The sequence below is a fragment of the Pocillopora damicornis genome, chromosome 13, assembly GCF_964200805.1.
Source record: "Pocillopora damicornis chromosome 13, jaPocDami1.2, whole genome shotgun sequence".
Taxonomy (NCBI): Eukaryota; Metazoa; Cnidaria; class Anthozoa; order Scleractinia; family Pocilloporidae; genus Pocillopora; species Pocillopora damicornis.
Window position 1 is genome coordinate 10,198,181 of NC_142682.1, and position 27,111 is coordinate 10,225,291.

The following is a 27,111-nucleotide window of genomic DNA, read 5'->3' on the forward strand; positions in this document are numbered from 1 at the left end:
AGCACTTAGCAACACTTAATACATTGTCATGATGGTTAAACTGTGCATAAGATCAATAACAGAGCTTCAGACCTACAGGATTTTAGTTAAGGAGGATAGAGGGAAAAGATAAAATCAGATTCCAGACTGTAGCACTTCTTTGAAAGGCCAACTGACTGAAAAGGTTTCTACAACACTTAGCTAACTAGATGTAGAACATGATGTCTTTCAGGGTTTACTGTTACAATGTACATTTCCCAACAAAAAATATACAGCAAGACAAACTCTGAAGCACTAATGAATTTGTAGTTTACAAAGAAACTGTGGTGCTGCATTGGTGGGAAGTAACAAGATAATTTGGTTTTATTAACTAAAGTAATAAGCAAATGTTTTGCACTTTTACCCTTTGTCAGAGTGAATAATGCACTTGAGTCTAACTGTTTCTACAAGGTCCCATCACATAGACAAACAAGTGTTTTTGATGGGAACTGGTACAACTTTGATGAAAGCCAGAAAAATTTTGTCAAACCAAGAGAGAAAACTGTATTTGTTTTTTCTTTATTTTGGATGTAGGCAGAAGGTTTAGCACTAAATGCTTACTTAATGTACTTGACCCAGTTCTTCTGGAACATAACTAACATTATCAAAGGAAGCTTACTGACATACATTTACCTTAACAGAATACAGTCCATCAGATGATTGTGGGGAATGGTTCTCTTCAGAAGGCACACGGCAAACCAGCTGGGTCTGCAAAGTACAAGAAAAATAATAATAATAATTAATAGTGGGTTCACTGTCAAAATTGTTTGTTTAGGTGTTATATGATTTTCGTGATAACTTGTAATTTCGTCAGTCGCCAGCATCTTTTGTTACTTCACACAGGAAAAACACACAATACGAAATGTAATAATCGATTTTGTCCTCAATCTCATGCCATAACAGAAAAAGCTTTTGAACATCTGTAAACTCCGAGCGCGTTTTCAAGTTCAAGGATTGTAAATTACAATTTTATGAAAAAAAACTATCAAATGCACTCAAAAGCCTAAAATCAAAAAAAAGTTTACAGGAATCGACCAATAGAGCAAGCAAGTGTGCAAGCGAGTGCCATTCTCCACATCGTATCTACAACTCACTCTTGCGCATGCACGCAATTCACGAGTTAAAAATGGTTCTATTTGATATTTCCATGGAGTTGAACAATTTTAACTTTAAATTTGGTGCTGTTTAATGTGTGATAAGGTGAGAGTAGAACACTGAGTATAAATAAACACAAGTCCTAAAGTAATACATAGGGGAATAAAAACCTGATAAATAATGCACCTTGTCAACACTTGTTATTTTGCAGGGTAATCTTCCAACAGTCACAAAGATCTGTTCTCTTAGTTTGTCTTGCAAATTTTTACCCTAGTGAAAAGAGTGATACATTGTAAGAGTGATATAGCATAACTAATTAAGTGTCAACAAAAGCTTTCTCATTGAGGTCTATTCCTACCATTTATAAATATACACATCGATTTTGTACAGCATAAAGTTCTACAGGTTGAAAGCAGAATTTAAAAGCACAGAAAGAATCCTTATCTTTTACCAAGACCTCACAGGTGAAAAGGTTATTTTGTGGAGTTTAAAATCAGAGAACACTATGTAAATGAGGTTTTATAAATTGCCAACACTCAACTCTTAGTATGAGAATCCTATGGATGCAGTATCTTCTCTGATAATAATTTTTATCTCATGTACCATCAGTGGCAAAGGGGTTTAACAACTGTCTCATACAGCTTTCTAATCACAAATCTTTGGCTATTCACCCTTCTCCAAGCTAAAATACTTATATACTGACAATTAGAATGTCAGAAATAAATGACAAGTTACAAGAACTGCAAATATATGATTTCATGGTTCAGATGCATCTATAACAACAAATTGTAACTTGTAAACTTGTAAATGTTACTTATTGGCAGTGAAAGCATAATATACAGAGCTTACTGAAATTTCATACAATTTTAAATCAACTTAAATGAATGACTAAGAAGACTATCACAGTCATTATATTGCTGAATAGCACTAAAGAATCATAACCATATGTTGAGAGTCTGTAGATACATAATCACATTTTTGCAAGGGTAATTTGTTATTATCAACTGAGTTGATAGGGTAAATTGGCCACTGTAACAGGTTTCAAAGCTGACCTTTTAGAGCATTAACCCTTTGTCAGAGTGAATGATGAAGGGCTAACACTCAAAATGTCTGATTTGAAACTCTTTCCAATACCCACTTTATGTTATCAACTCAGTTGATAATACAAAATTACCCTGTTATACTCTCCCACTGAAGCAGCACCACTGACAGTTTCTTTAGAAACTTACCCCTTTTATATATTTTTATGAACTGTGTTTGTAACTCGTACCTCAAGTATAAGGTTTTCTGTCTTCAGTACATGGAGATCATCTTTAAAACGCTTAAAAAACAGATCTGGAATCATTGTTAAACTTGTGTGGTTTGAGCGCAAAGGTATACCAGCGTCCATTAAAAACTGAACCTGCACTTTTGACACATTTCCACCAAAATTTGGTACTTTTGGACTTTGACAAGTGATAAGTGTGCTTCTTATTGATTCACAATCCTATAAATAATGAAATTTAGCACATGAGATTTTATTAAGATTTCCTCAAATGTCCTGCTTGAACACTGATGTTTCTTACTTTAAGGAGAAATGGGCCAACCAACAGTGATTGATGGAACAAGTTGAAGTCAAGATAACAATCTATGCAGGTCAGCCTCCTTAAAAACACATTAACATGTACTAATGCCTTGAAATTCCACATTAAGTCTAGCTGTAAAAAAGTTGAAAAAGGTGTGCCTAAACCCTATCTTTGTGGGTCTGAGTTAAGTATAAAATAATACATTTGTATGAGACACCAACTGAAAATCAAGTTTAGGAGCTTTTACCTGAATCAATTTAGTAGTTCCATTGGGTGAAAAATATGTGAGATACATTCTTGGTTTCTGAATGGTGTCCAAATTGGTGCCAGTGATACGTAACATCAGACCTCCACTATAAGTAGAAAAGATTTGGAATTCAGCACTTCTTGAAAGAGATGCTTGAATTGCATGCTTTGGGTTTGGTCTTGAAGATCAAAGAAAAAGGAGAAGACATGGCCCAACAATGCATGATACTGTGGCCAACATATGAAGTAAATTTTACCACAGAAATGATGTAAGTATGAACTGAGTATACTCAAAAGTGGTTTTATTCAAAAAGTAAGTAATAGGTGATCTTTCTCTGCCACATGAAAACTTACCCAAAAAAAACTTCATCTGGCTCAATAGATGTAACTGTAGGATCAGGAGTAAATACAAATATTCCCCTCGGACCGCTTGGAGTAAAACCATCAAATGACACTGTGACACCTGTACTTGCATTTACTGCACTTCTTTTTCTTCGACTAAATGTACTGCTAACTGTACATGATACGCTGTCATTGGTCACCCTATTGACATGGACCATTTCAGTCAAAGTTAATTTAATTAAAACTTTTTAAATACACTATCATAAAATTATGTCTCTGTTTACAACTACTTTGGTAAAATTGTAAGTTTTTCCATTTTATAAGGCACACACTTATGCTTAAAATTAAATCCTAATTCATTAGGTATTCAAATTAATGACTTTAAACCCCAAAGTCACACACAGTAAGGTTGGGAGGCTTGTACTTTAAATATCTAAAAATAAAGTATTCAATTCTGTGCAAACAAAAAACTTGAAAAACTGAACAATTGTTCTTACAATGTTCCTAAAAGTGAATGGAAGAAACTTACTTATCTCTGTCAACAACACACTTTCGGCCAGCAACTGTAGCTGTAATGTGTCTGCCAGTATTCATTTTCAGACCAGTGATTTTTACAGTCGTGCCTCCAGATCTGGGACCCTTCTTGGGATTAAAATCCATTGGCTCTGGGATCTACAGGTGAATGGAAACATTTCTTATACATGAAAAAGCAATTAAGAATAGCCCATACATGTAAAGCAGTACAAAAGTAAGAACATGCAACTAAGCATGTATGTAAAAACATGCAACTAAACATAAACATCTATATTGACAAAATTGGACACTTATTTCAGGGATTTCTAGTCACCAATGCCAGCTCTTAACCCAGCGACACATTTTTCATAGGTTTCTACAGTAAGGAGAGATAACTTGTCGACAAGGCAAGATTGTGTGCACTTAACTTAATAGACATTTGTGTTCCAAGTTTGTTTCGAAAATTGAAAGCAGTGCATTGACTGTGTTCCATTTTGTTGAAAAGCAGGCAGGAAGTGGCTAGAGCACAAAAGAAAAACCAGAATTTTTTCCAACATACCTGATAGGAAAAAAGCTGCTTTGATTCTCCTTTGATTTTACTGACTGACACAGAAACTGGACCACTCAAAGGTCCAATAGTATTTGAAGTGTTACAGAAAATACTGCAAAAAGAAAATAAGCATAAAGCATTCAAGCAAAGTCAACATTATTTCTTTTAATCAAAACAAATATTGAATAATGCCAGGCGTTATGAGGCATGTTAAGTGTCCAAAAGACTACAAGGCACATGATAGTTTCAGAAACAAAAGATTTGTTTAGTTTGAATAGACATTTCAGTTATTTACCTTTTGGAGGGTTGATATTTAGTTTCATCAGGATAACATTTAATGTTTGCCACCCGAACAAAGTCTTTTATGTCATTAAACGTTTTTCCCAGGTCAGATCCATGAATTTCAATCTCTGTTCCCCCAGTCACTGGACCAGTTAATGGCCATACCTAAAAACATGTTACAAAAAGTACAGCAGAACCCATTACAGCATTTCTCTATGAAATCAAAGAAAAGGTCCCCATGAAATGGTGATAAGAAAGAAAAACAAAATATGACAGAAAGATTTTGCTTCTGCTCATAATAATTGTTTTTTACCCAATTACATTGCTTCCTACTAAACAAAGAAACCCCAAAAAATATTCCACACGAAATTTATGGAATTCAACAAAAGATACAAGATAAAAGAAAAATCACATTGATTCAGATGGTAGAAGTTATGATAAAATTAAATTAAATGTTATACCTTGGATATTTTGGGTCTTGTAAGGCACAGTGATGTAGGTGGAATCCATGCTCCTGTATCTCCACAAGCTTTTTGTACAACACACTTTGGGACACCAAAGTTGCACCACCCACATTGAAAATTTTTATCATTTTCCACGTGACAGCTGCTACAGTCTTTTATGGATACCCAACACTTGTACAGATACACTAAATAGAAAATATAGATATACTTTACAATTATGTTCAGCAATTGATCTAACTGTCAAAATCTTTTAAGTGCTTAACATAATTTGCGCCAAAGGTAAACAAAACTTTGAAGTTGCATATTTAGTAGAGAGAATTAGAAGCAGTACATGCAAGTTCTTTGCTGAATACAAATCAATTAAAACACGAACACTTTTTGAGGTGGTCCCCATCTACACTTTTTTTGGTATTGATCAGTCCTGGGCTTAAATTCTCTCCTTTTAGCACACACTTGGTTTCCATCTTGTTTGCATTTAATGATGCATTTATTTCATAAAAAAGCAAATTAAGTAAGTCAAAGGATTATCTTACAAATGAACAACTTTTTAAACTTTTACTCAGCTTCAAGAAACAGGTTTCACAATACACACTTTTAAATTGGTTTCAAGAATTTAAACAAGGAAACAAACAAATAACTTTTAGCTTTCTTAGTTCAATTGAAGTGTTTATCCAAATTTACAGTTTCCTTTGAGAAACCTATCACATATAGCTCCCAAAGACAAAATTCAAAAGCTATCCTAATTTCAAACATTACACATTGATTATTGTCAGAATGGTTAGAGCATGGTGTGATACAGAATCAAAAGCAGCCAATGTATAGAAATAGTAGAATAGCAACCTTTCATCAAAATACATGAGAGAACAATTATCATGGTTCTCCATCACTTCCCCTTTATGAATTTGAAGTACTGTAGATAACTTTAAAAGTTAAGATGGTATTGCATTTTGCAAAATTAGCAGATGAACGTAACAAAGACTGTAAGTTTTAAAAACTTGAAAGTGAAGTACTTCCCACATTTTAAGTAACTTGAAATTTAATGGCAATTATTTTTAATTATTATATTGCAAGTACCATGTGCTGTACATGAATGTCATTTCAAATAATAACCCGGATCAATTACTACAATTATTCTTTTAAATGAACATTTAATTGTTTGTCTCACAGAGTATGAGTCAGGCTAATCAATCATGTACTAATTGCAACTTTTCAACTGCTATGCTGCTAGTCCTCATCACACAACAAGGAAAAAAATTTGTTTATTTGTAGCACCTTGGTTGTCATTGGTGGGTTTTTTGTGCACTGTCATTTGTGCATTTTGATCCTCATTCCTATTCTAAGTATTACATGTTATTCCCACAGAAGTCTGCTCTGCTACTGATTGCCTGTTATGGTTTCTGATCATGGACATCCACACTTCAGGAATTTCAATTCCATTATCTTTATTGACATTATTAGGATGAAGTTCAGAGAACAATATCTAATACTCAGAAAAACACAGTCACTCAATAAATTATTCCTGGCATGCATTCTACACCAAATTAAAAAAATGCAGCTTTACAAGCAGTACCTTTGAAAGTATTTGGTGTGTGCAGGACATCTGAATTCCTGAAGATCACTTCCAATTTCACCTCCTGTTTCTTGTTGGATGCACTGTACTTATACTTAAAAATAAAAAATAGGTTGGGTGTCTTTTTATTTCTTCTGCTGATTCTTTAAAAAAAATGCTTGAAAGACTAGAAGAAATCAGAGTGGCTGCCAGCCTCAGAACTTGGAAAATGAATTATGCTGGGCTCAGATGTCAAGGCCACTGAACTGACTTGAGTTGGTATTTTCAAACTTTTGGATAAAAAAATTCATGTTGTATCCGTAAGGTCCACTTGCCAAAGCACATTCTCAACAGTAACATGCTCTGCAAACTTTCAAAATGAAAAGCACTCCTCCTCTTGACTGAGGATTGATCCCTAATGGTAGCAAGTCTTTAATTTCCTTTCTTTCTCTTTTTTTATAACCTTCTTCTTCAAAGAAATGTTTTTTCTACCATTTCACCCAGAATTTACATGTACCAGTAATCATTTAAAAATTTATTACTCAGCAATCGGCACTCAAGTAATTTAGGGTAAGAAACCAGTTACTGAAGTGCAATGAAGTGAAGGTTTTTTAATTCCAAAGTACAGTTCATAGATTTTGACTTTTAAGCAATTTGAATTTACTATTAGATACAATTTAACAACTTTAATAGCTATACATACTTCCATAGGAGAGCACACCAACTCTGTATCACTAATTCGTTTGGCATCTGATGTTTTCCTTGATCCATCAACTGTTACAACACATTTGTAAGAGGCACCATTCTATCCACAGAAATCAAAAAGAAAATTATCAGGCAAAGAGTGATATGGCCAGTCATTCCACAAACATCGGTTTTATAGTCACACTCAACCCACAGACGTTTAACACACCAGTATTTACAAACTTACATTCTGCAAACAATGGTTTATAATTCATAGTCACAGTCAACCCACAAACATTTATAAGTAAAGCCACAGTCAACCCACACAAAGCAATTTTATAGTCAAATTCAACCTGCAAATAGTTATTGAGTCAAAATGTCACCAGCCTACCCACAAACACCCCTGGATATATTGAAGTTAAAGTCAACCCACCAGCTAAAATATTTAACTATAACCACAATAAACCAACAAGTAGTTACAAAGTCACCATGAAAACAAACAGTTTATAAAAGATCACCAAAAGTCAAGTTTAAAGGCACACTTTTTTGGTGTTAACCTAATCTTGCATACCGTAAAATTATTCTTAGCATTGGTAACAGTACTGAATGGAGTCCAATTTGGCCTGATTATACAAATAATCTAAAAAATGAGATGACCATGAAGTGGGAGTTCAATTTGTTAATCTCAAGTGTGATTGAAGACAGAATTGGATGACAAGAAATCCTGTTACCAAGACAATGGCAAAATAAAAGACAAACTAGCCTTCAGTTATACATTTTCATACCAAAAAAAACCAACAGATAACACTGAAATGTGTGAAAACAGCATGCACATATGACACACACTGTCTAATTAAATAATTACCATCCAAGTGCAAGCATGACGCCTGCACTGTCCTATTCTGCTAAAATCAGGCTGGTTATAACCAATAAAGTTTGATTATTTTGCTATAGTTTTGATTAAGCCACAAATAAGAGCTTTTAAGAACCACTCATATTTGAGCATTTGACATAATTAACTATTTACAATTTATAGTGTTAAGTGTCATGCATACTACAACACCACCTTTTCCAGAGGAAGATTTTTAGCAGGCACAGTAAAGTTGGTATTGACTTGTGCAGGAACAAGAACTGGCTTGTCAGCTATTATTTGGGGGCAACCATTTGAATCAGCAACACGATCCTATAGACAGCACAACATGTTTGTAAATTGACAACCACAATTTACATGTAATTTCAGCAAGCAGGTACAACCATTACACTATGTTGTTTGGTAATTCAATTGCACAATTCTCAATTTATAGACTTTTTGTCAAAACATAACCGTAAGAGAACATTGATAGATGATGGAAGCCAACTAAATTACTAAAATTGAACAGTTGCCACTACTCTCCCAACCAAGGCTGTCTCTCTCCTCTTTCCTCCATATCCCCTATTTTTGTCGAAGAGGAATGGGTAACTACAAAGAAAAGTATAATTGTAGCACCAACACTACAAATTTTCCCAAAAATTTATTTGAGGAACAGTACCGAGACCATGTAAGACATGTTTCTTGCTCTGGTCAGGTTAATACACTGTGAAGTATTGACAGATACCTGTAGAGGCATTATAAATTCCCCAGGACAGTCCACATCCCCATTGCTGGTGCATATCCCACGATATGTGCACCATTTGCATGTGTAATTTCCTTCTGCACAATTTATGCACCTAAATCAGATGAAATTGTAGTTAAATAACAACATTTTCATGTGCATAATGTACACAAGAGAAGCCAAAATTTTATTCGGTGTATGGAATGCACAAGCAAATAAGGTAAAAATTGTTGAGATAATAACCCCAGCATTCAGGCAACACAATCTGTCAATATTATTATAATATTGCCCATTATAAATGCATTTGGCACTGACTCCTCCAGATGGATGTGAAATTTATTACTTCTAGGATTAAATATATTTTATGAAAATGTACCAACTGAAAGACTACTAGTCTAACTAATAACATAAGGACACTCAGTAGCTTACTTAATTGCTTGAATGAAGCCAAAGAAAAAATTCATGTAGTGGCAATCATGCTGGCACATACAATTTTATAAAGATTTATTCATAAGATGGAAGTTAGCACACAGGGAGATCATGCATGTCAAAGGCAAAACAGTGCACTCACCAGCAGTTGTACAAACCAGTTAAAATATGCATAACACTTGAAGAGGAGAAAACTTAAAAATGAACTCACCAAATAATCCTTAAATCCTTAGATAGACCCAACCCGCAAATGTGCAGAAACTCCTTGTACAAAATTTCTGCAGCTACTACTGACAGTATATATTTTAATTTCAGAGTACAAACAACTAAAAGCACCAACAGTTCAATTTCTTGCTGTAAAGTTCTTGGCCAAAGAAGTGAAATCAACCTCTGTAGATGCATGTAAGGCTGTGAGTCTAGTGTCAATACTGAGTAGCACTTTGAAAAATACACCGTGTATTACTACCACTTCCATTTTTTCCCTTATTACCTTATTACACAACATAAATGCTGGCATGTGCATTTTTCATTGTTTTATGTCTCATATTGTTGATGAAATCAATATGGAAAAACATATTACCTTGTTATGCATAATAAGCTAGAACATGAAAAAGAATGATCCTGAAATAGGCAGTATATGTTGGAAAACATACTCACCCCTTAATTGCAGGACAGCTGTAAAATGCTAGCTTTTCAACAAGGAATACCAGCTGGGACTCAGTGGAGAAGAGGGCAAGATCTATGAATACATCACCTTGTGGTAAAGAACAATATGTTTACTGCCAAATCTACACAGAATTGCGTAGGAATAGATTAAACAATTAGCTTACACAAATCTTCCTCAGTCAAGAGTACTAAGAGTAAAGGGAATATTTACTAAGAGTAAAGGGAATATTTGTTTCCACCAAGCAAACAAGTCAATTATTTTTAAAAATATTACTTTCATAATTACTAATTCTGTCACTAAATGTTTTTCCCTTGATTTGGCTGTAATTAGCTAGAGGAAAATACTGTTAAGCAAGCAGGATAAACTTTTCCTTGGCTTGCTTTGAGCAGTTTAAAATTTACACTTATTATCTCCTTTCTCCTATGAGTGAAGACAGAAAAGTTAAAACAAAAGACTTAAAAATGTATGTCATTGACATGTTTGAGCAATAATATAGATTAAAATTGGAGGAACTCTGACCAATTGTTTGGTTTAAAAATGGGATTCTCTTAAGAATTGGTTGGCTCAGGTTGGAGTAGTGAGTTGTTTTGCCATGAATCAATTATTTTAAAGCGTATAATAAATATATACCGTTATCACTTGTAATGCTTGGCAAATCTTTCTCAGGTGGTGTTCGACATTTCAGTTCATTTCCTGGGCCCACAGTTGTTGTGCTATGTTCTTTACCATGTACAAAACACTTCAATCCTGCTAATGATGGTACATTGGATACCCTTATGGTCAGCTGATTAAGCAAATAACAAGACATTTCAATTTTATTCACATTTATCATTGGATGAATGATGGTTTGCAGAAATTATGGCAAGTAAGCACAATTGATAATTTTGAGAAGTTTTGAAGTTGATTACATGTCTAAATCACTGTTCAATGCGAAGCATGTGACCAGGCATCCCAGACAATGATGAATGTAAGAGTGGATTATATAAAAATGTGGTTATTTTCTTTCCTCTTCCTGAGAAACTCAATAAAAGTGCTATTCAGAAGTCCAGGGAATATGGGATGGCTCTTCAGCCAAGAATACAGGCAAGACCTTTCATTTCATCATTAGGTCATAAAATAAGATTGAAGGCTTGAATAAGTGCCTAGTGAAAAGCTCTATGAAGAAAGTGTCATGAGTTGAGTTGTGCTATTCTTGTCCATGTTAACTGAGTTAGATGCATATACATTTACAGCAGCCAAACAAATGTCTGTCTTAGTTTTAAATGTTGAACTACATTGTACACATATGAGACAAAGAAACTTTACAAATGTTCTCATTCATGAATGAAAATTAATCCAATACTACATGTTTTAAAAAGTAATCTTTGTCTGAATCATAACTTGAAAAAACACATTGTGAATTAAAAATCACCAAACATTGATACAGCACCCTCTTATAATAATTATAAAAGTATAATAATTATAAAAGAACTGTGAAAGTTGTTTCACACACTTCAATACTTGGACCATAGGGAACTTGTTTAGGGCTGATAGAAGCAAATGCTGGACAGTTAGATGAGTTCGTCACATATCGCAATGGATGTGCATCAGAGCTAGGGCAGCTAGTCTTCTGAGAACATCTTTAAAAGAACAACAGATGACAAGTTTTTGTGAAAACAGGGAACTCATCAAATTTTCCAATTTTCAAATTCATATTTTCATTGCAATATCCTATGCAAGGATAAGTGTACCATCCATCCCCAATATAGATTCTTATCAGTTTCCTATTTACAACACAGGCAGCACATCTGTAACCCCTATGCCCTTCCAAACTTGCAGTGCAACTAATTAATGCAAGTTTATGAACTGCAGGTCAAAAAGTATGTCTATTTAAGAGAGAAACCAAAAAGAAACATTGAAAATTGCAGTAATAACACAAGTTTTCAACCTCATTCTAGATACATGCAAACAATACAAGTTTTCAACCTCCCTCAAGATACATGCAAATTACCTCTTATAAAATGTACACCAACCACAGAATGGGTTATTTGGTTTTGTGCACTTATCACAAGATTTTGAAGCACCGCAGTCTTCAACAGGTAATTGTGTCACCTTCAGTAAAATAAAATTTAATTCACAGAATCAATATCATTACCGGCCTTGTAAGAGGTACTTCAAGTACTTGATCAATTATGTGCTGCATCATTTTGAACAAGAAAAGTAAGGATGTTTTTGGAAAAATTTTACCAATTACATATGAAGCAAAGTCAGACATGTGGATCAGGCTTATTGGATGGCTACAAATTAAATATGAAGCAGAAAACAGTGTTCACCATTTCTAAACACCTACTCTAATTCTTTAAAAATAAGTACATAAAAGTTTCACAAGATTTCTGAAAATAATATTTGACATCTTTCATATTACTCATTGATTTCTATAAGGGACATTTGCATCCATGGTTACAAAATGCAGACAAACACATAGTATTTAGCAACACTGTACCTTGTGTTTACTAAGGATGTACAAGTGTTGCTGGTCACTGGTTACTATGATCTGACGCACTTCATCAGAGCTGATTTTCAACTCACTGTAAGGTTCCACTTCCTGTTGTCCATCTTCCACAGACAACTTTTGAGTAAATGTAACAAAGCAATATCAAATTTTTCATTCTTAAGCTCAGCAGTGTCTTCTAAATTCCATAACAACAATTATATCTATAACAGTTACTGTTTGTAAAGGAAGCCTTCACTTGTGGAACAAGTTTCCATTCAATTGATGAAAATTTGTCAAATTGACTGATCAGAAAATTAAGAAACAAGAACCACAGGGTAAAAAATATGGAAAAAAACACAAGAAATACTGGGCATATCACTGTAAGGTGCAATAGGGTTGTGATAGTGTAGTCTGGTTGTCTAGGTGAGTGTATTCCTAAAATGGACTGTTGTGGATAGTGGTGACTGATGACAGAATAGTTGTTGTCTGTCAAATGTTTAAAGTCTGGTTTGTATAAAATGACTTGCCATTTTTACCATGAGGCTTTTGGTTGTAAGACTCAAGCAGAGTGACCATTGTGATTGATCATTTTTGATTAGTCGTTAATGTCACTGTCATGAACAAGTCCTTTGTATTATGCCAGCACAATTTGACTATTTTAGTCAGTAGTAGCAATGAGTGTCAATAGCCTCATCTTCTTGAGTGTCACTAGGTTACTGTTGAGTTTGGGTTGAAGTGCAGGAGTCAGGTCACCCTTAAATTCTGCATAGGTTTGTTTGTTGTTTACTAGTGCATTCATTTTGTTGTGATAGTCAGTTCTGTCCATGCCAACAGTAACTAATCCTTTGTTGGCTGGTAGTATAGCCATGTCCTTGTTGTTTTTGGTGATTACAGTGCATTTTGTTTGTCTATAAGCAAGTTGCTGCCATGCAGTGAACATGATTGAATAGTGGAAGCAATTCTTCTTCTGATGATGAATAAGTGGCTCTCCTTGAATAAGTCCTCATGATAAACTGCCCCTCCCCCTCCACCTTAACATGGCAATTATTATAAAATCCTTGAAGAATTTCTCTATCAAATGCAGAGACAGCTTTGCTGTTGCTTTTTAAATCCACCTTATAAAGAAGCTTGTTTTCTACAGTGTAATTTATTATTGACAATAAACTTCATTACCTTAAGAAGCTGACCACCATGGGTTCCCACAAAAATAACTGTATGATTGTAATATGGCATTGCAGCAACAGCAGTTAGCATTCCTTTCTCATATTGCATCACAGGTCTTTTAGTCAAAGGAGTTTTTCCACGAAATGGATGATAGCCAAATGAAATGCTAGTTGGACAGAAATTCTCGCTTATTCTTGGATTTGATTTCTATCAAAAATTAGAATAAAAACAATTTCAAACAGAGGCTCATACTGGTCTCTTGATCTTGAATTTTTGTGAATGCAGTTAAATCTAGTGTTATTGATTCACTTAACATGTGTTCAGAACAAATGAAAAAACAAAATGAGTAAGACTTGGTTCACCTCTAGAGCAAGAAAGTTTAACAATTGAGCAAAAAGCATGACAGGGCTTTGAAGCATTACAATAACTGTTACTCACCTTATGTATTATGTAATATGAAATTAGAATACCCATTTACCTTATCTACAATAAAGATTTTTAACCCATTAAGGAAAAGGACAAATTCATGTGTTCCAGTGTAGGGGGGATCAGTTGATTTCCCCTTCTTAGTCTCTGTCACACACTAAAAAATAACATGACTCATGAAGAATTCCTTCATCTGGAATATGTGTAAATTTCTATAACCTACTTTCTAATTGATAAATTATGGCACCCATTATTTACCTCATCGTCACATTTTCTAACTTTACCACCGGCCCATGGAAGACCAATCTCTTCATCATTAGCATTATTCACACAGTTCTGTAGGTTAGACACCAGAGTTGCCTTGATTTCTTTTACTGAATATGTACAGACTGCAGAGTATTGCGAAGGTCCACTCCAACCTTTGTCAACCTTGAAAAAAGTAACAACTAGCACATCTGTAGATGCATCAACTGCAAGGCCATCACCAGCTTTTGTAAGATAAGCTGACTGTGCTATGTTGAAGGATGTTCCATTTGACCCTTTGCAGTCAAGTGGCAATTCCATGTATGATGAATAGACTTCATCCTCCTGGCAGAGGCGAACTATAAATGTCTTGAATTTTGATTGCTTGGTTGAACATCCACGTTTACAGTCCTTTGTAAATGATTCAACAGTCTGCTGCACAGACACAAAGTAATTGAAAATACCTGCTGAAAATGCATAAATAAATTTTGCATGATATACTACATTTTCTCTGTACTGAAGATAGCTATTAGCTGCGATAGCATCCTTAGCAGGATCAAAGAGGTGATTCAAATCATCAATTATACGGGTTGATACAGCTGGGGTAATATACTGCAAATCTGAAGATGTAAAGTATTCCTTGTCCCAAGAAGTTGCAACATAAAGTGCACGTGTTCCTGAACGTTTCCCAGCTGGTGTTATCAATGCTGCTGCTTGTAAGGGTGTTCTAGACACCACATAAACTGTCCCATTTGTTTGTAATTTTAATGAGTCTAAACTTCGTATCTGACAAACTCCATGATTGAAGCTACCACAGACTATTAGATGTCTTTTACTACTGTCTATCAGCAGTAGTTTGTTTATATTTGTTGTAACCTTTCCAGCACAAGTTTGGCCAAAGTCATGATAACAATCTACAAAGTCCAGATTGGGCCCAGTCACTTGTCTTTTGAGTGCTCCTAAATTTTCTGATGCTTTCAACAGCACATTATCGCCTCCAATGAAGATATTTTTTGTGACATTGTCAAAAGCCATGTTATTAAGCACTTCAGATACTGGTAAATCTTTCCTGTTGAGATTTGCCACTGCATACTTAGTGGCAATAAAAAGGAGAACTGAAATGTGAAAAATCCATATGCTGTATTTTACCATGGCCATTGGAAACAAATGTTTGGGCCAGTATCTAAAAAGAGAGAAGAATGGGATTAACTGTTGACCTGGACATGACCTACATTCTGTAACTTTCCTCAAAAGCAGAAAAATGTTGACCACCTGAACTAGATTCTACAAGGCAAAACAAACATAACCAGACTAACAAAAACTGAGTTAAACACTTCTTTTTACAGGATGTGTGTAACATTTCCCGAGATATAAACCCCTTTTTGAATCATTCATATATTAGATACAATGTGACTCATAATGGAATGTTTCAGTTAACAAAACAGTTGTCCATTTAATGTGGTCACCAGTCTGCATGTACCTTACACAGAGTAAAAAAGAAACAATTTCTACAGCTTCAATAATTCAAATAACTGATTAAAATTTTAATACAAGTAAATCCATCCAGATTATCAATTTCCTCCAGATGCTTTTCTACACTCAGTAAGTGATCTTTTTTTTTTCTGCTTTGTTTTTCAAAAATTGAATAGTGATGCTTGTAGTTGTAATTCCCAACTTATTGGCTCCCATTTGAATCTCTTGTCGTGTGCATCACAATATTATCATGGAATTGATTGTAAGTAATCTGAACTAATTTCATCATTTATCATGGAACTGTTTAATTTCCATGATCCATTTTTGAATGCTTGATTTTGATATTTAGTAAAAAAATACTGGTGAACATTGGTGAACATCAAACAGAAGCTTAAACATTGGTGAACATCACCAATGACTATAACAGCGTAAGACGCGAACGAGTTATCTTGTTTGCGTCTGAAGCTGTTAGAGTCGTTGGTGATGTTTACTTCGCTTTATTCGCCTTGAGATCCTTATAAACTTTGTTGCAAATAAAAAGAATTGCTTTTTACTAAAGATCTTGTCTAAAAAGCCAAGTTTTCTTTAAAAAATTTGAGCAATTGACATGATGAGTCTTTACAGTATTGTTGTTGCACAATCACTTGTTCGCGTCTGAAGCACATATAGTCATTGCTGATGCTTACTTTGCTTTATTTGCCTTGAGATCCTTATAAACTTTGTTGCAAATAAATAGAATTCCTTTTTATTAAAGATCATGTCTAGAAAGCCAAGTTTTCTTTAAAAAATCTGAGTGATTGACATAATGAGTCTTTACAGTGTTGCTGTCGCACAATAACTCGTTTGCGTCTTAAGCTGTTATAGTCATTGGTGATGTTCACCAATGTTCACCAATGTTTAAGCTTCTGTTTGATGTTTACCAATGTTCACCATTGTTTTTTTTACTAAATATCGTTTACTTTTCTGTATGTTTAACTTCTAATAAGTTGGACTGGACTGAGGACCAACTTGGCAACGTCTCTACTTGATTTTATATGTTGGCGAGTTGGCGTCAGCGAGTTGACCATAATTCGATTTTAATTGCCTTATTCTTTAACAACTGCACTCATTACAAATTGTAAAAGTGGCTTTTCTACTAGGAAAAATCCAGTCTTGATGTAAGTCTCAGAGTTCTGGATTCATATGCATAGAATTTTTTTGGCTTTCTGTTTCTCATAAAGTTCATTAGATCCCATTCACTTATTAGCAACTTGATTTGCTTGCAATACTTTGGCAACCTCCATTGAATGCTACCTTTCTCATGTCTTGATTCAAGACCTACAATCAATTCCCCACCCACAACAAAGTTGCTACCACTCACTTTTGAAAGTCAAGGTGGTACTTAAATTTTGTATACATCATTGTTGAAATTGTTGAGGTTGGAGAATGTATAGAGGATATTGAGAGGCTGCTTAAGATGATTCCTTAGTTTAGCACCATGCATTCTGTATTGCACCTGAAAATCACATAATCTGGGGAATGAGTGTTCACAAATTCTGAGAACATGGTATTGTTTTTCAATCCATGGACCAAGTAAAGAGCTACAATGGTCTTCAGCTGTTGAACAAGCACGATGACCTATAGTTTTCCTTGTAACATTCTGGTATACAATTTATCCCCTTTAAATTGAGGAGATAAACTAAAACATTCTTTAAATGAAAAAAATAATAAAGCAAGAAGTGTTCAAGAAGCCCTTTACTCAAGGATGCAAATTATGACATGGAAAGAGACAACTTGAGGAAGGTTTTGAGACAATGTTGTTTGAATTTGTGTGATTTTCCCACAAATTATATCAAATTGTTCCATACACAGGAGACTTTCTACCTATCAAGTTTTTTCCAATTGTTACTTTAAAAACCCTTGCCTGAAATGATGTGCAAGATTAGTGCCAGTAATGGCATAAATGGGGTAAGTTTGGCCCGTTGTATCTCTTGAACAAGCACAGTGACCTATCTCTTTTATTTTATTTTTAGAAACAGACATTGATAAGGAACATTTAAGGAAGGTTTAAAAAAATTGTTTGATAACTTTATATTTCTGAGGAATCACCTGAATGGTCAAGAGTTACAGATAAGTTCTCCATTGTGTCCTAATATAAGATACTTTCTACCTATCAAGTTTTTTCAATCATTACTTTAGATACCCTTGCTTCCAGTTGCAGCAAAATATATTGTGAACTGTTGAAATGGCGTGAGAGATTGGTGCTATTAAAGGCATAAATGGGGTAAGTTTGGCCTTTTGTATCCCTTGAACAAGTACAAGCACCTAAGTGACCTATCCTTTTGAATGCAGTTAAATGCAATTTAAGTTAACAACAAAGAGCATCAGTGTTTTCTAGTCAGTGGTTTTCGCAAATGCACATGCAGAGGAATTCTCATGAGCTTTGCGTTGGAGGCATTCTTGTGTGTACTTTGAGCATGTTCTTTTAGCATTGCAAGGAGTGGCAGCTCTTTGTCCAGGCAGTTTCTAGTCTTGCTTGTTTGTTTTTTATCTCAAAAGGCTTAAGAGTTATTAAATCAGTTGTTTGTTTTCCGTGGCAGTCAACTACCTTCATTCATATGGATCAGCTTTCGGGGCCTTTTTAACAAATAACAGTGCAGCCGCTGTGCTGGAATCATTAGAACTACTTTCTTCCATCTTGTCCTCTGCTGATTCTCCTCCTTCCTCAACAGAGACCCCCATTGCCTTGGGGTTTCATGTGAGGCAGCTCTTCGTCCAGGCAATTTTTCCCCACCCATTCCCTCCCTCCTTCCACTGTCTACTCAGTGTGACAGGTGCCTGTTCCCCTATCCTGTGTAGGTGCTCATGGCTGGGGCTGGCTGCCACTAGTGAATTCAGAATTCAGACACCCAACCTCCAATTAGCGATGCAGTTGTTAATTGTATTTTTGAAACAGACATTGATTGGGAACATTTAAGGAAGGTTTAAAAAAATTGTTTCATAACTTTATATTTCTGAGGAATCACCTTATTGGTCAAGAGTAATGGTCAGTTAAGTTCTGCTATGTGTGTCCTAATATAAGCTTTCTATTGATACATTAATACTTGTGGAGTTTGTAAGAGTAAGGTAAGTGCTATTTGAAAAGGAAATTTTTCCTCTCTATTCACTTTTCAAATAGATTCATCTCTTTGTTACATTTCTTAGAGAAGATAAAATTAGCATTTTTGGTTTTTTGCATACATGAATAAAATAAAATAACTAAAATATGTAAAACACAAACTCCACCAAGGAGTAAAAGGTTGTTTGAATCACATCTGGATGTTACTCAGTGCAAAAAAACATTCCAATCCTCTTTAAATGCTTGATGTAGTTTCAGATCATTCTTAGTCTCACAGCAGTAGAGACAAAGTTGATTCAAACTCAACAGTTTGAAAATAACAGAAAAAATATTTGAGCAGATATGATACATAATGCAATACAGGTGCTGCTCACGAGGCTGTCTCTTTAAGTAATCAAACTGTGCGATGCATGTGTTGCTTATCACAAGAGGAGGATCAGATTACAAATACATTGTACACAGACATCTGCGATTGTGTTTGAAGCTCCACCATTAGAACAAAAAAAGAAGTTTCCTGTTTGCCATCAGCACCTCTTGAGGAAAAAATAAGCTCACACGACAAAGCGCTGAGGCTATCGTAGCGATAAGCAGCAGGTGTAGGCAATGATCAATAACCACAACCTTCGCAAAGCATTTTTCTCGACCTTCACACTTACCACACATTCTACATAATACCAGCGATCGACCTCTTTCGCAAGGAGTTAAGTTTCAATTGTTAATATCATAAAAACTCGATCTGCTTCAAATGACCAAAGAAACCAAGCTTTGACTTTCTTGACCAAGAGTTTTTTCAACAGTTACAAAATGAAACCTTACAATTACAACGACGCTAAGGTATAATATGTACAGGGACCAATCGATACGAATTAAGTTTAGCATGGACCTAACATTCTCTGTAACAGTTCCACTTTCAGGTAAACCCGGAATTGCTGGAATATTCTATGGAAAATCTTAGACGGACATACTTCAAGTAGCAAAAGGTCGGTGTGATTCGTAGGACTTTAAGATTGGTTATTGTGTAGTAAGCTTACCTGAATCACAAATACAGATCGAATCCTTTTCTTGTATACGTCTAAAGCCAAGGACGTGAAAGAGAAAATTTCGTGCTTCCTAGAAAACGGACAACCCGGCAAACACAGATTTTCTGTTTGTGGAATTTTGAAAATATTTAAGAGAAGTGAGACAAGCGAGCCTTGCCCAAATTAATAACGCCCGCGAACACTTGTCTAAAACTGCGCATGTACTTCATGTAAAGCTTATTTTAAGAAGCGTCGGCCTCGTCCCAGTCTCTCCTACATAATTTACTTTTCGTCAATGCGTCCCACGTTACACATATTGGACAAATATTGTTTCTCTAATAAAAATTAATATTTTATTGCCAGACTTGCCACTACACTTTCGAAGAGGCCATTCACTTTACGAATCTTCTTCTATACAAGATTTTTACTTATTATTCGCAAATTTACAGGAAGATATTGCGTTCCGTTTGAAAAAGACTTAATGAGGACTCTAAGCATGTCTGATTATCTCCACTCTGCCCCTGATTGTCTCATGATTTGTTGTCTGACCTACGTAAGTCATTTAAAGTTTTTCCCCCGAACTGCCATCCTTATGACCAGCTCCAAGCTTCTGAGCTATCAGGAAAACATGGCGGAATCTTGCATAATGAGTTAAACTAGCACATACGAAGACTCTACTCAAAAAATGGGGTTTCACAGAATTGTGAACCGTGAAATTTTTTTTCAATGTGTCACTCGTGAGTTCTGAAGAGGGCGTGAATATTATCATCTTGGACGATCCTCTTTTGGTCGTTCGCTGAAAGGACAATCTGGTTAAATGTTTGTGTTAACATTTTCAAATACCAACATTGTATCTTCTCGCAAAGAAAAGTCGCGGTGAGCTTTGAATTGTTCTTCCGTCAAAATTGTGTCTTTATAAAAGAGAAGTTATCTCTGCTTTCAAGCTCATTGTTGACGATGTTGAGCTGAGCATCGGAGAGGATGAAGATGTGGTATTTCACATTTCCTGAAACCGCTGCTTTCCTGTTAATTGCGAGCTGCACGCCTTCTTTCGTATCCCCCCTTTTCAATCCACTTCCACGAAGATTATTGTCTCTCGTACTCCTGAGATCGATTAAAAGACCGAATCTGTCTCCGGCATAAAAGTCTGTTGCATTCATTGGGCTATTTTCCTCATCAAATCTCCTGAAGACCTCTTCCCACGTATTTCTTGTGTTCATTCCTTAGCTGTGAACCTTATTCAGAATTCCATTCACAACCACATTCACGTCAGGATTGAATGTCTTCTCACTGACCTCCTCGGAATATCGACACTTTCATTGATGATCATGTTAGTCGCTTTCGTGAGATTGCCTTGAGATGAGTGACGTGCTTGTAGATGAATCCCTTTCAATTTGTGCAGGTAGATCACGCTTTATTGGCAGGTTCTTGACTGTGAATAACTTCATACTCAAGCTGGATGTTTCTAAATTCATATGCAAGCCGTGCCTTGTCAGATCCTATCACAACATTGCTGGCAGGTGCAAGGCTGAGTTTAAAAACAAGCTCATCAGAAAGAGGTCTTGGGAAGAAGACTCCATGATCCTTCAGAATTTTATGATCCAGTGGAATCCTGTATTTGCTCTCATAAAAAATCATTGAGCTTATTCTCTTTGTCAACTCTGATTTCTTCTTATCTACAGCATTGCATCTGATCTTGAAAAGATTAACAGACTTAATGCCTTCTGTGAACACCCTTGCTCTATCATTCTCAGTCAAGAAGAGGTCCTCGTGTGGCTTGAATAAATCGTAGCCGTTGGTGTCTTGCACGATTTCTCTTGCGAAGTTTATAGTCAACCTGTCAACAAGAGACCTTGCAACATTGTTCACGATATAAATGTTTGCGTGGTGATTAATTGTCAAGTCAAAGATAAGTGAAAAATATCCTGGCACAAGGTCAACTCCGTCATCAAGCTTTCGAACTGGAACATTAGGTGTCTCACGTGGAGATACCCTATTAGGTTTAAATGTCATTCTGTGAATTACGTGGTTAGCCTTGTGGGCGTTTGACGTGTTTTTTAGTTTAGTTTTTTTATACTGCCTTCCATTTTATTAACAGAAATTTTATTGAAAATGGATGATTTTGAATATATTGATCCTCTATTAATGATGATGATTTTGAAGATGTTGATGATATCCTTTAGTGATCATGATGATGATGATGAAGATGATAGAAATACAACAACACCTTTTCAACCTCATAATTATTCAACTCCAGGGCCATCAGGTGAAGAAATTCCAGTGACAACAATCAGCAGGGGACAAGAGAAAGGGTCAAAACATGTTGAAACATCTTTCATTGAAGGTAATACTACTAATTCGAGAGTCTCAACTTCAAATGAGATGGCATGGGACTCCCTTACCAAAATTTATACCGGGGAAAAAGCTTTGGAACTCGAGCTTCCTTAAAGTAAAGGAGGAAGGTTGCTGGTAAAGGCGTTTGTTCAGAGCAAGAAGACATATCCCGTGTATAGTGAAGAAAGGGGTAAAAAAGAGCAAAGGTTGAATCCATCACTCCCAAACAACCCGACTTTAATTATGCCATGATTTGTCTCATCTAACCTTGGTGGTGTTTTCACCTGAAATTCAGTTGAAGTCTTGCTAGTTGGTTTTGACGGATAAGAGATCAGTCGGTGGATCTTTGATGAGCCCTCATTCACGTGCCTTACTCCGACTGATTTCACCTCCAAACTCACTGATTTGTTGACTCCGAGCTTCATGTCAGAACTTGTCTTCTTCAGCCTGTCATTATGCCCAACCGTACTCTGAGCGTTAAGAACAAGATTTGAGGGCATGAGCCAAGTGCCTGGTAAGACTACAAGATCAAGCCTGACTTTTGCCTTATCGACCGCGGGCTGAAACCTCTCACCGGTATTTGAGATGTCTTGCTTTCTGAATGCATCCTCAACCAATACGACGAACTCATGTTAGGCTTCCTTAGTGCTTCCTAATGAACCTAAGATTCACGATCTCACATTGACTTAATAGCCAAGAATGCAGGAAATGAATGCCTCAGTCGACTGATTCAATGTCACCATCCCTGCTTGCGTCAGACCTTCTGATTTATCTGTCATAAAGACGTCTCAACCTCACCATTATCATTCTTTATGAAATAAATCAGATTGTCTTTGATGGCTTTTCCACCCTCATTGCTGAACTTGTTCTTACCAGAATAAGAGTTTGAAGTTTCTGACGTTCCAGCATTTGCCACATAAATGAAAACAGATCCGAGATTGTGATTATTACCTTATTTGAAGCGGAAGTCTGTACTGAATGAAATTCCAAGTTCTGTACATATTCGTTTGAAAGATGACGTGTCATAATTAATATTTTTCTGATTGAACGTTGGGTCACCTGGAAGGGCCGATTCACTCTGAATTTCATTCATCTCGAAGAGAATCCTTCTGACGGTGAAGTAGATGTGAAACATCAGTAACGACTTGATCTCTACTGAAACCTTATCAAGATCTTTAGGAGAGATTCCACAGCCTCTCATTGCGCATCATACTGCAAAGTTGAGCTGTTGAGGCCAGTGGTTCATATTCGAACCCGGAAGCCATCTCTTCGATTCCACACCTGAAGAGTACTTAATTTTTGTTCTTGTTAATATTCCTCTAAATTTTGCATTAAGTTTTGGGATGAAAGACAAAGATCTTGATCTCTTCATTCAAGCAGCCGAAAGCATTCTTGTTAATTGGAAATGCTGCCACCTAATTCTTTCCTCTTCGATTAAGCCTCAAATTCCAAGTACTTTCTTCATGTCAACATCCCAATGTATTCTGTCTGATCCTGAGACACTCGACTGAACTCCATCTGATCGATCGAAGTAAACTTCAGCTGTTGCCTGTGTTTTATCATCAAAAGACACTTCTACACTGAACTTACTCAAGTCTGCATTTGGATATCGTGCTTTTAAGTCGTTCCAGGCTTTTGTCCTTGCTTTAGCTGCAATTTTATTCGCTTCACCTCATCTTAACCCCGCAAAAATTTTAATTTCTTTTATCTTCAAAAGGGTGTTTCGAGAGTTACTGCAAACTCAAATGATTACGCAGTTTGCCTGTAGAGAGCAGCAGCGAAAAATAACAACATTTTAGCCTGGTGAGCTGCCCGTTTTTCGACGCCTGGCACAACTTAAGTCGCGCCGGAGAAATCTCTATATTCGACTCCCAGAACAAGCAACTGTAAGAAGAATTTCAGAAGGTAATTATTCACTCAAAAGCCTAGGCCAAGCTCTTTAAGATACATTAAAGAGTAAAGGAGTGCAGGTTGAGATGAATACTCCAAAAGGAGTTTTGGGAATCCATAATCCTCTACATAACCATATCCTTCTTGACAATGATCTGACTGATTTTCTCGGAATGAGACGATATTTCCAAACGATTAACTTGATCAAAAGGTTTCCTCATTCACCAACTACCTTGCTCACCGTGATCTTTTGGATAAGAATGAAAATGTATTCAATGGAGAGCCCTCAAATGTTCTTGGATACTTCGAAATTATCGGTCAGCCCTTTGACAGGGTGACCTATTGTTTTGAAATACCAACCCAATGAAAAATATCACTGAGTAATTACATCTAAGCCGTGCGAATTCTCGTGACTGATGAGAATAGTGAGATCATTAATTTCATTGGCCTTCCAGTGAGATTTGAGCCAGAAAAAATGTCTGTTGACAATATTTTGCTAAGCCCTTCGAGCCAGGGGCCACAAAGCGGCCCAAGCGCATCTCTGCTGGACCGCTTGGCCCTTTATCCTTCTCTCCTGGTGGATGCAGAATGCTCTTTAAGCCAAGGACCGCTTGGACCCCTTTGATTGTCAGAAGGAACTTGAGAATGACATTACTCATTACCAGGTCGCAAAAAAATATAAGAGAGTGAGGCTGTCTGTCACATGACATTCTCAATCACTTCAGTCACGAGAGGTCTTTTATCAACAGGTAGTTTTACAGGTGCACTGAGGGGAGTCGGAATTGTTGTCAGTGTGCCTCTTGCAGGTATTGCCGATCTGCTTAGCTTCATGTCTGCCGCATCGACTGTCGCTAGCAAAGAAAAAGACGAAAACCGTCTCTCTCCTTTAGGCGAAGCATCGTTCAATCAACAGACTCGTCACAAAGGCTTTACAAGAGGCTTCGATATCACATACTGAATTCGCTTTAATATTGAATGAAGTTGAGTAGTTTTATTCATTGAAAGAAGAACTCAGAAATAATAATTTACGAAATGCTGTGGGGAAAGTTGATGATGCAACTCTCAGAGAGCAGATAAAATACGACTCTCAGAGAAAATTAGGCTCTCTGCTTACACTCTCAAAGAGTTGAGACGAAATAGAATGAAAATCATATGGTGTTTCATCGTTATATCTAGACATGAACTCCAAAGACGTGCAAATTCGTCATAAATAAATATTAAATCACCTGCACATCACATGGCTTACTTGTTACATACAAAATAAAAAAGATGGAATGAAGTGCTCAAAAAAAAGTGAATCTACATCTGATGTACACAACTGTCTAACAAAAAGCATCTGCAGACTGCTATCAAGTCCAACCTCCGAGCAGAAGTAAGCAAAAGTGCATTGCCCCAAGTGTCTGAACTACTTCTCAAGCAAAGAAAAGCTTGCACCCCATAAGGAGTATTTCTCAAGAAATGATGCAGTCAGGATCGAGATGCCAGATAAAGGTAATGAAATCAAATTCAAGAATCACAAGCCCTCAATAACAGCACCCTTTATGATTTATGCTGACTTTGAGGCTTTTATTATACCAATAAGTAGTTGTGAGCCGAGGACCCTTTATGCTTTATGCTGACTTTGAGGCTTTTCCATACCAATAAGTAGTTGTGAGCCGAGTAGCCATGAGAGTTTCACTAATAAATATGAGAAGCATGAAACAGATGGGTCTTACTATCAGATCGTCTGCTTCGATGATAAGCTTCATGCTCCAGAGCCAGTCATCTATAGGGCAAATAGCGAGGATGAAGATGTTTCTCAGATCTTTGTTCAAATGCTCGGGGAGAACATCAAAAATATTTACAAGGAGTTCGATTTTGTCAAAAAGATGATCTTCACTCACGAGGACAAGCTTAAGTTCATTGTAGAAGTGTTTTTCTGGATCTGCAAGGATTCACTTAATGATGACAAAGTGAGAGATCTCTGCCATTTCGCAGGAAAGTATAGGGGAGCAGCTCACTACAAATGTAACCTACAATTCGAGAAGCCGAAGTTCTCTCCTATCATCTTTACAACTGGGCTGGTTATGAATCTAATATATTCGTTAAGAATCTTGATAAAACTGAAGGAAATATCAATTCCATTTACCATAATGAGAAAATGTACATCAGCTTCACCAAAGATATCGTTGTTGGCTCTTTCATCAATAAAGAAGGTATAGAAGTTGACATAAAGAATGAGCTTCGCTTTGACGACAGATTCAAGTTCATGGATTCTCTAGATAAATTGGTTAGTAATTTCAGTCTTGATAAGCTGAAGGAACTGAGAAGGTATTAAGGACAAAATTGAGTTGGTCTCAAGAAAGGGTGTGTACCCATATGACTTCATGGATAGCGTCACTATGTTTGATCAAACAAAACTACCACCAAAAAAAGTGTTCCACTCAAAGCTGAATGACAGCGATATATCTGATGAAGACTATGAGCACGCAAATAATCTCCGGAATGGTTTCAAAATGAAGACGATAAGTGATTATCACGATCTTTATCTCAATTCAGACATTTTTCTGCTTGGAGATGTGTTTGAAGAGGTCAGAAACGTCTGTCTTGAGGTCGACTGTGCCCGGTATTTTACCGCTCCTATATTAGCTTGGAATGCTGCATTGAAGGTGACAAACGTTGAGGTTGAACTATTGAGATATCTAGACATGCTGCTGATCATTGAAGGAGGGATTGGTGGAGGAATGTCAATGATCTCAAATCGTTTTGGACGGGGGAACAACAAGTATATGGGTAAAGCTTATGATGCGACAAAGTCAACGAAATACATCACTTCTCGTGATGAAAACAATTTTCATGGATAGGAAATGTGTAAGCCTCTTCCTGTTAGAGGTTTCGAGAGACTGACTTTGACAAATGGAGGAATATTCCTTACTTCATGACTTGCGTAAGAACTATCCACTTGCTCCTCAGAGGCTTATGATAAAAAAAATTAGAGAAGCTGATTCCTAATCTGA

General features: G+C 36.1%; 2 protein-coding genes across 2 annotated transcripts in view; both read right to left on the bottom strand.

The window, feature by feature from the left end:
• LOC113680377 (plexin-A4) overlaps positions 1 to 20,119 on the bottom strand; it is a 34,695-nt gene extending 14,576 nt beyond the window's left edge. The window contains exons 1-21 of the mRNA XM_027197400.2: positions 19,904 to 20,119; positions 14,318 to 15,485; positions 13,643 to 13,840; positions 12,479 to 12,604; positions 11,987 to 12,087; positions 11,489 to 11,615; positions 10,627 to 10,780; positions 9,987 to 10,083; positions 8,904 to 9,015; positions 8,375 to 8,491; positions 7,328 to 7,429; positions 6,646 to 6,739; positions 5,073 to 5,260; positions 4,625 to 4,776; positions 4,339 to 4,441; positions 3,796 to 3,938; positions 3,279 to 3,467; positions 2,926 to 3,031; positions 2,384 to 2,599; positions 1,300 to 1,383; positions 652 to 726 (exon numbers count right to left, since the gene is read on the bottom strand). Of these exons, the coding sequence (XP_027053201.2) occupies positions 652 to 726; positions 1,300 to 1,383; positions 2,384 to 2,599; positions 2,926 to 3,031; positions 3,279 to 3,467; positions 3,796 to 3,938; positions 4,339 to 4,441; positions 4,625 to 4,776; positions 5,073 to 5,260; positions 6,646 to 6,739; positions 7,328 to 7,429; positions 8,375 to 8,491; positions 8,904 to 9,015; positions 9,987 to 10,083; positions 10,627 to 10,780; positions 11,489 to 11,615; positions 11,987 to 12,087; positions 12,479 to 12,604; positions 13,643 to 13,840; positions 14,318 to 15,460 (3,627 nt within the window). The 5' untranslated portion in view covers positions 15,461 to 15,485; positions 19,904 to 20,119. The remainder of the gene's footprint in view (positions 1 to 651; positions 727 to 1,299; positions 1,384 to 2,383; positions 2,600 to 2,925; positions 3,032 to 3,278; positions 3,468 to 3,795; positions 3,939 to 4,338; positions 4,442 to 4,624; positions 4,777 to 5,072; positions 5,261 to 6,645; positions 6,740 to 7,327; positions 7,430 to 8,374; positions 8,492 to 8,903; positions 9,016 to 9,986; positions 10,084 to 10,626; positions 10,781 to 11,488; positions 11,616 to 11,986; positions 12,088 to 12,478; positions 12,605 to 13,642; positions 13,841 to 14,317; positions 15,486 to 19,903) is intronic.
• Positions 20,120 to 21,050: 931 nt separating this feature from the next.
• Positions 21,051 to 21,996, bottom strand: LOC149035426 (uncharacterized). Its single transcript, XM_089192038.1, has one exon. It carries the CDS (start codon positions 21,902 to 21,904, stop codon positions 21,299 to 21,301), a length of 606 nt encoding a protein of 201 aa, XP_089048164.1. The 5' UTR covers positions 21,905 to 21,996; the 3' UTR covers positions 21,051 to 21,298.
• Positions 21,997 to 27,111: the final 5,115 nt, after the last annotated feature.

What these genes read in the sequence shown, in the direction of transcription:
- LOC149035426 (XM_089192038.1), bottom strand. Translation starts at nt 21,904, where the DNA reads ATGACATTTAAACCTAATAGGGTATCTCCACGTGAGACACCTAATGTT.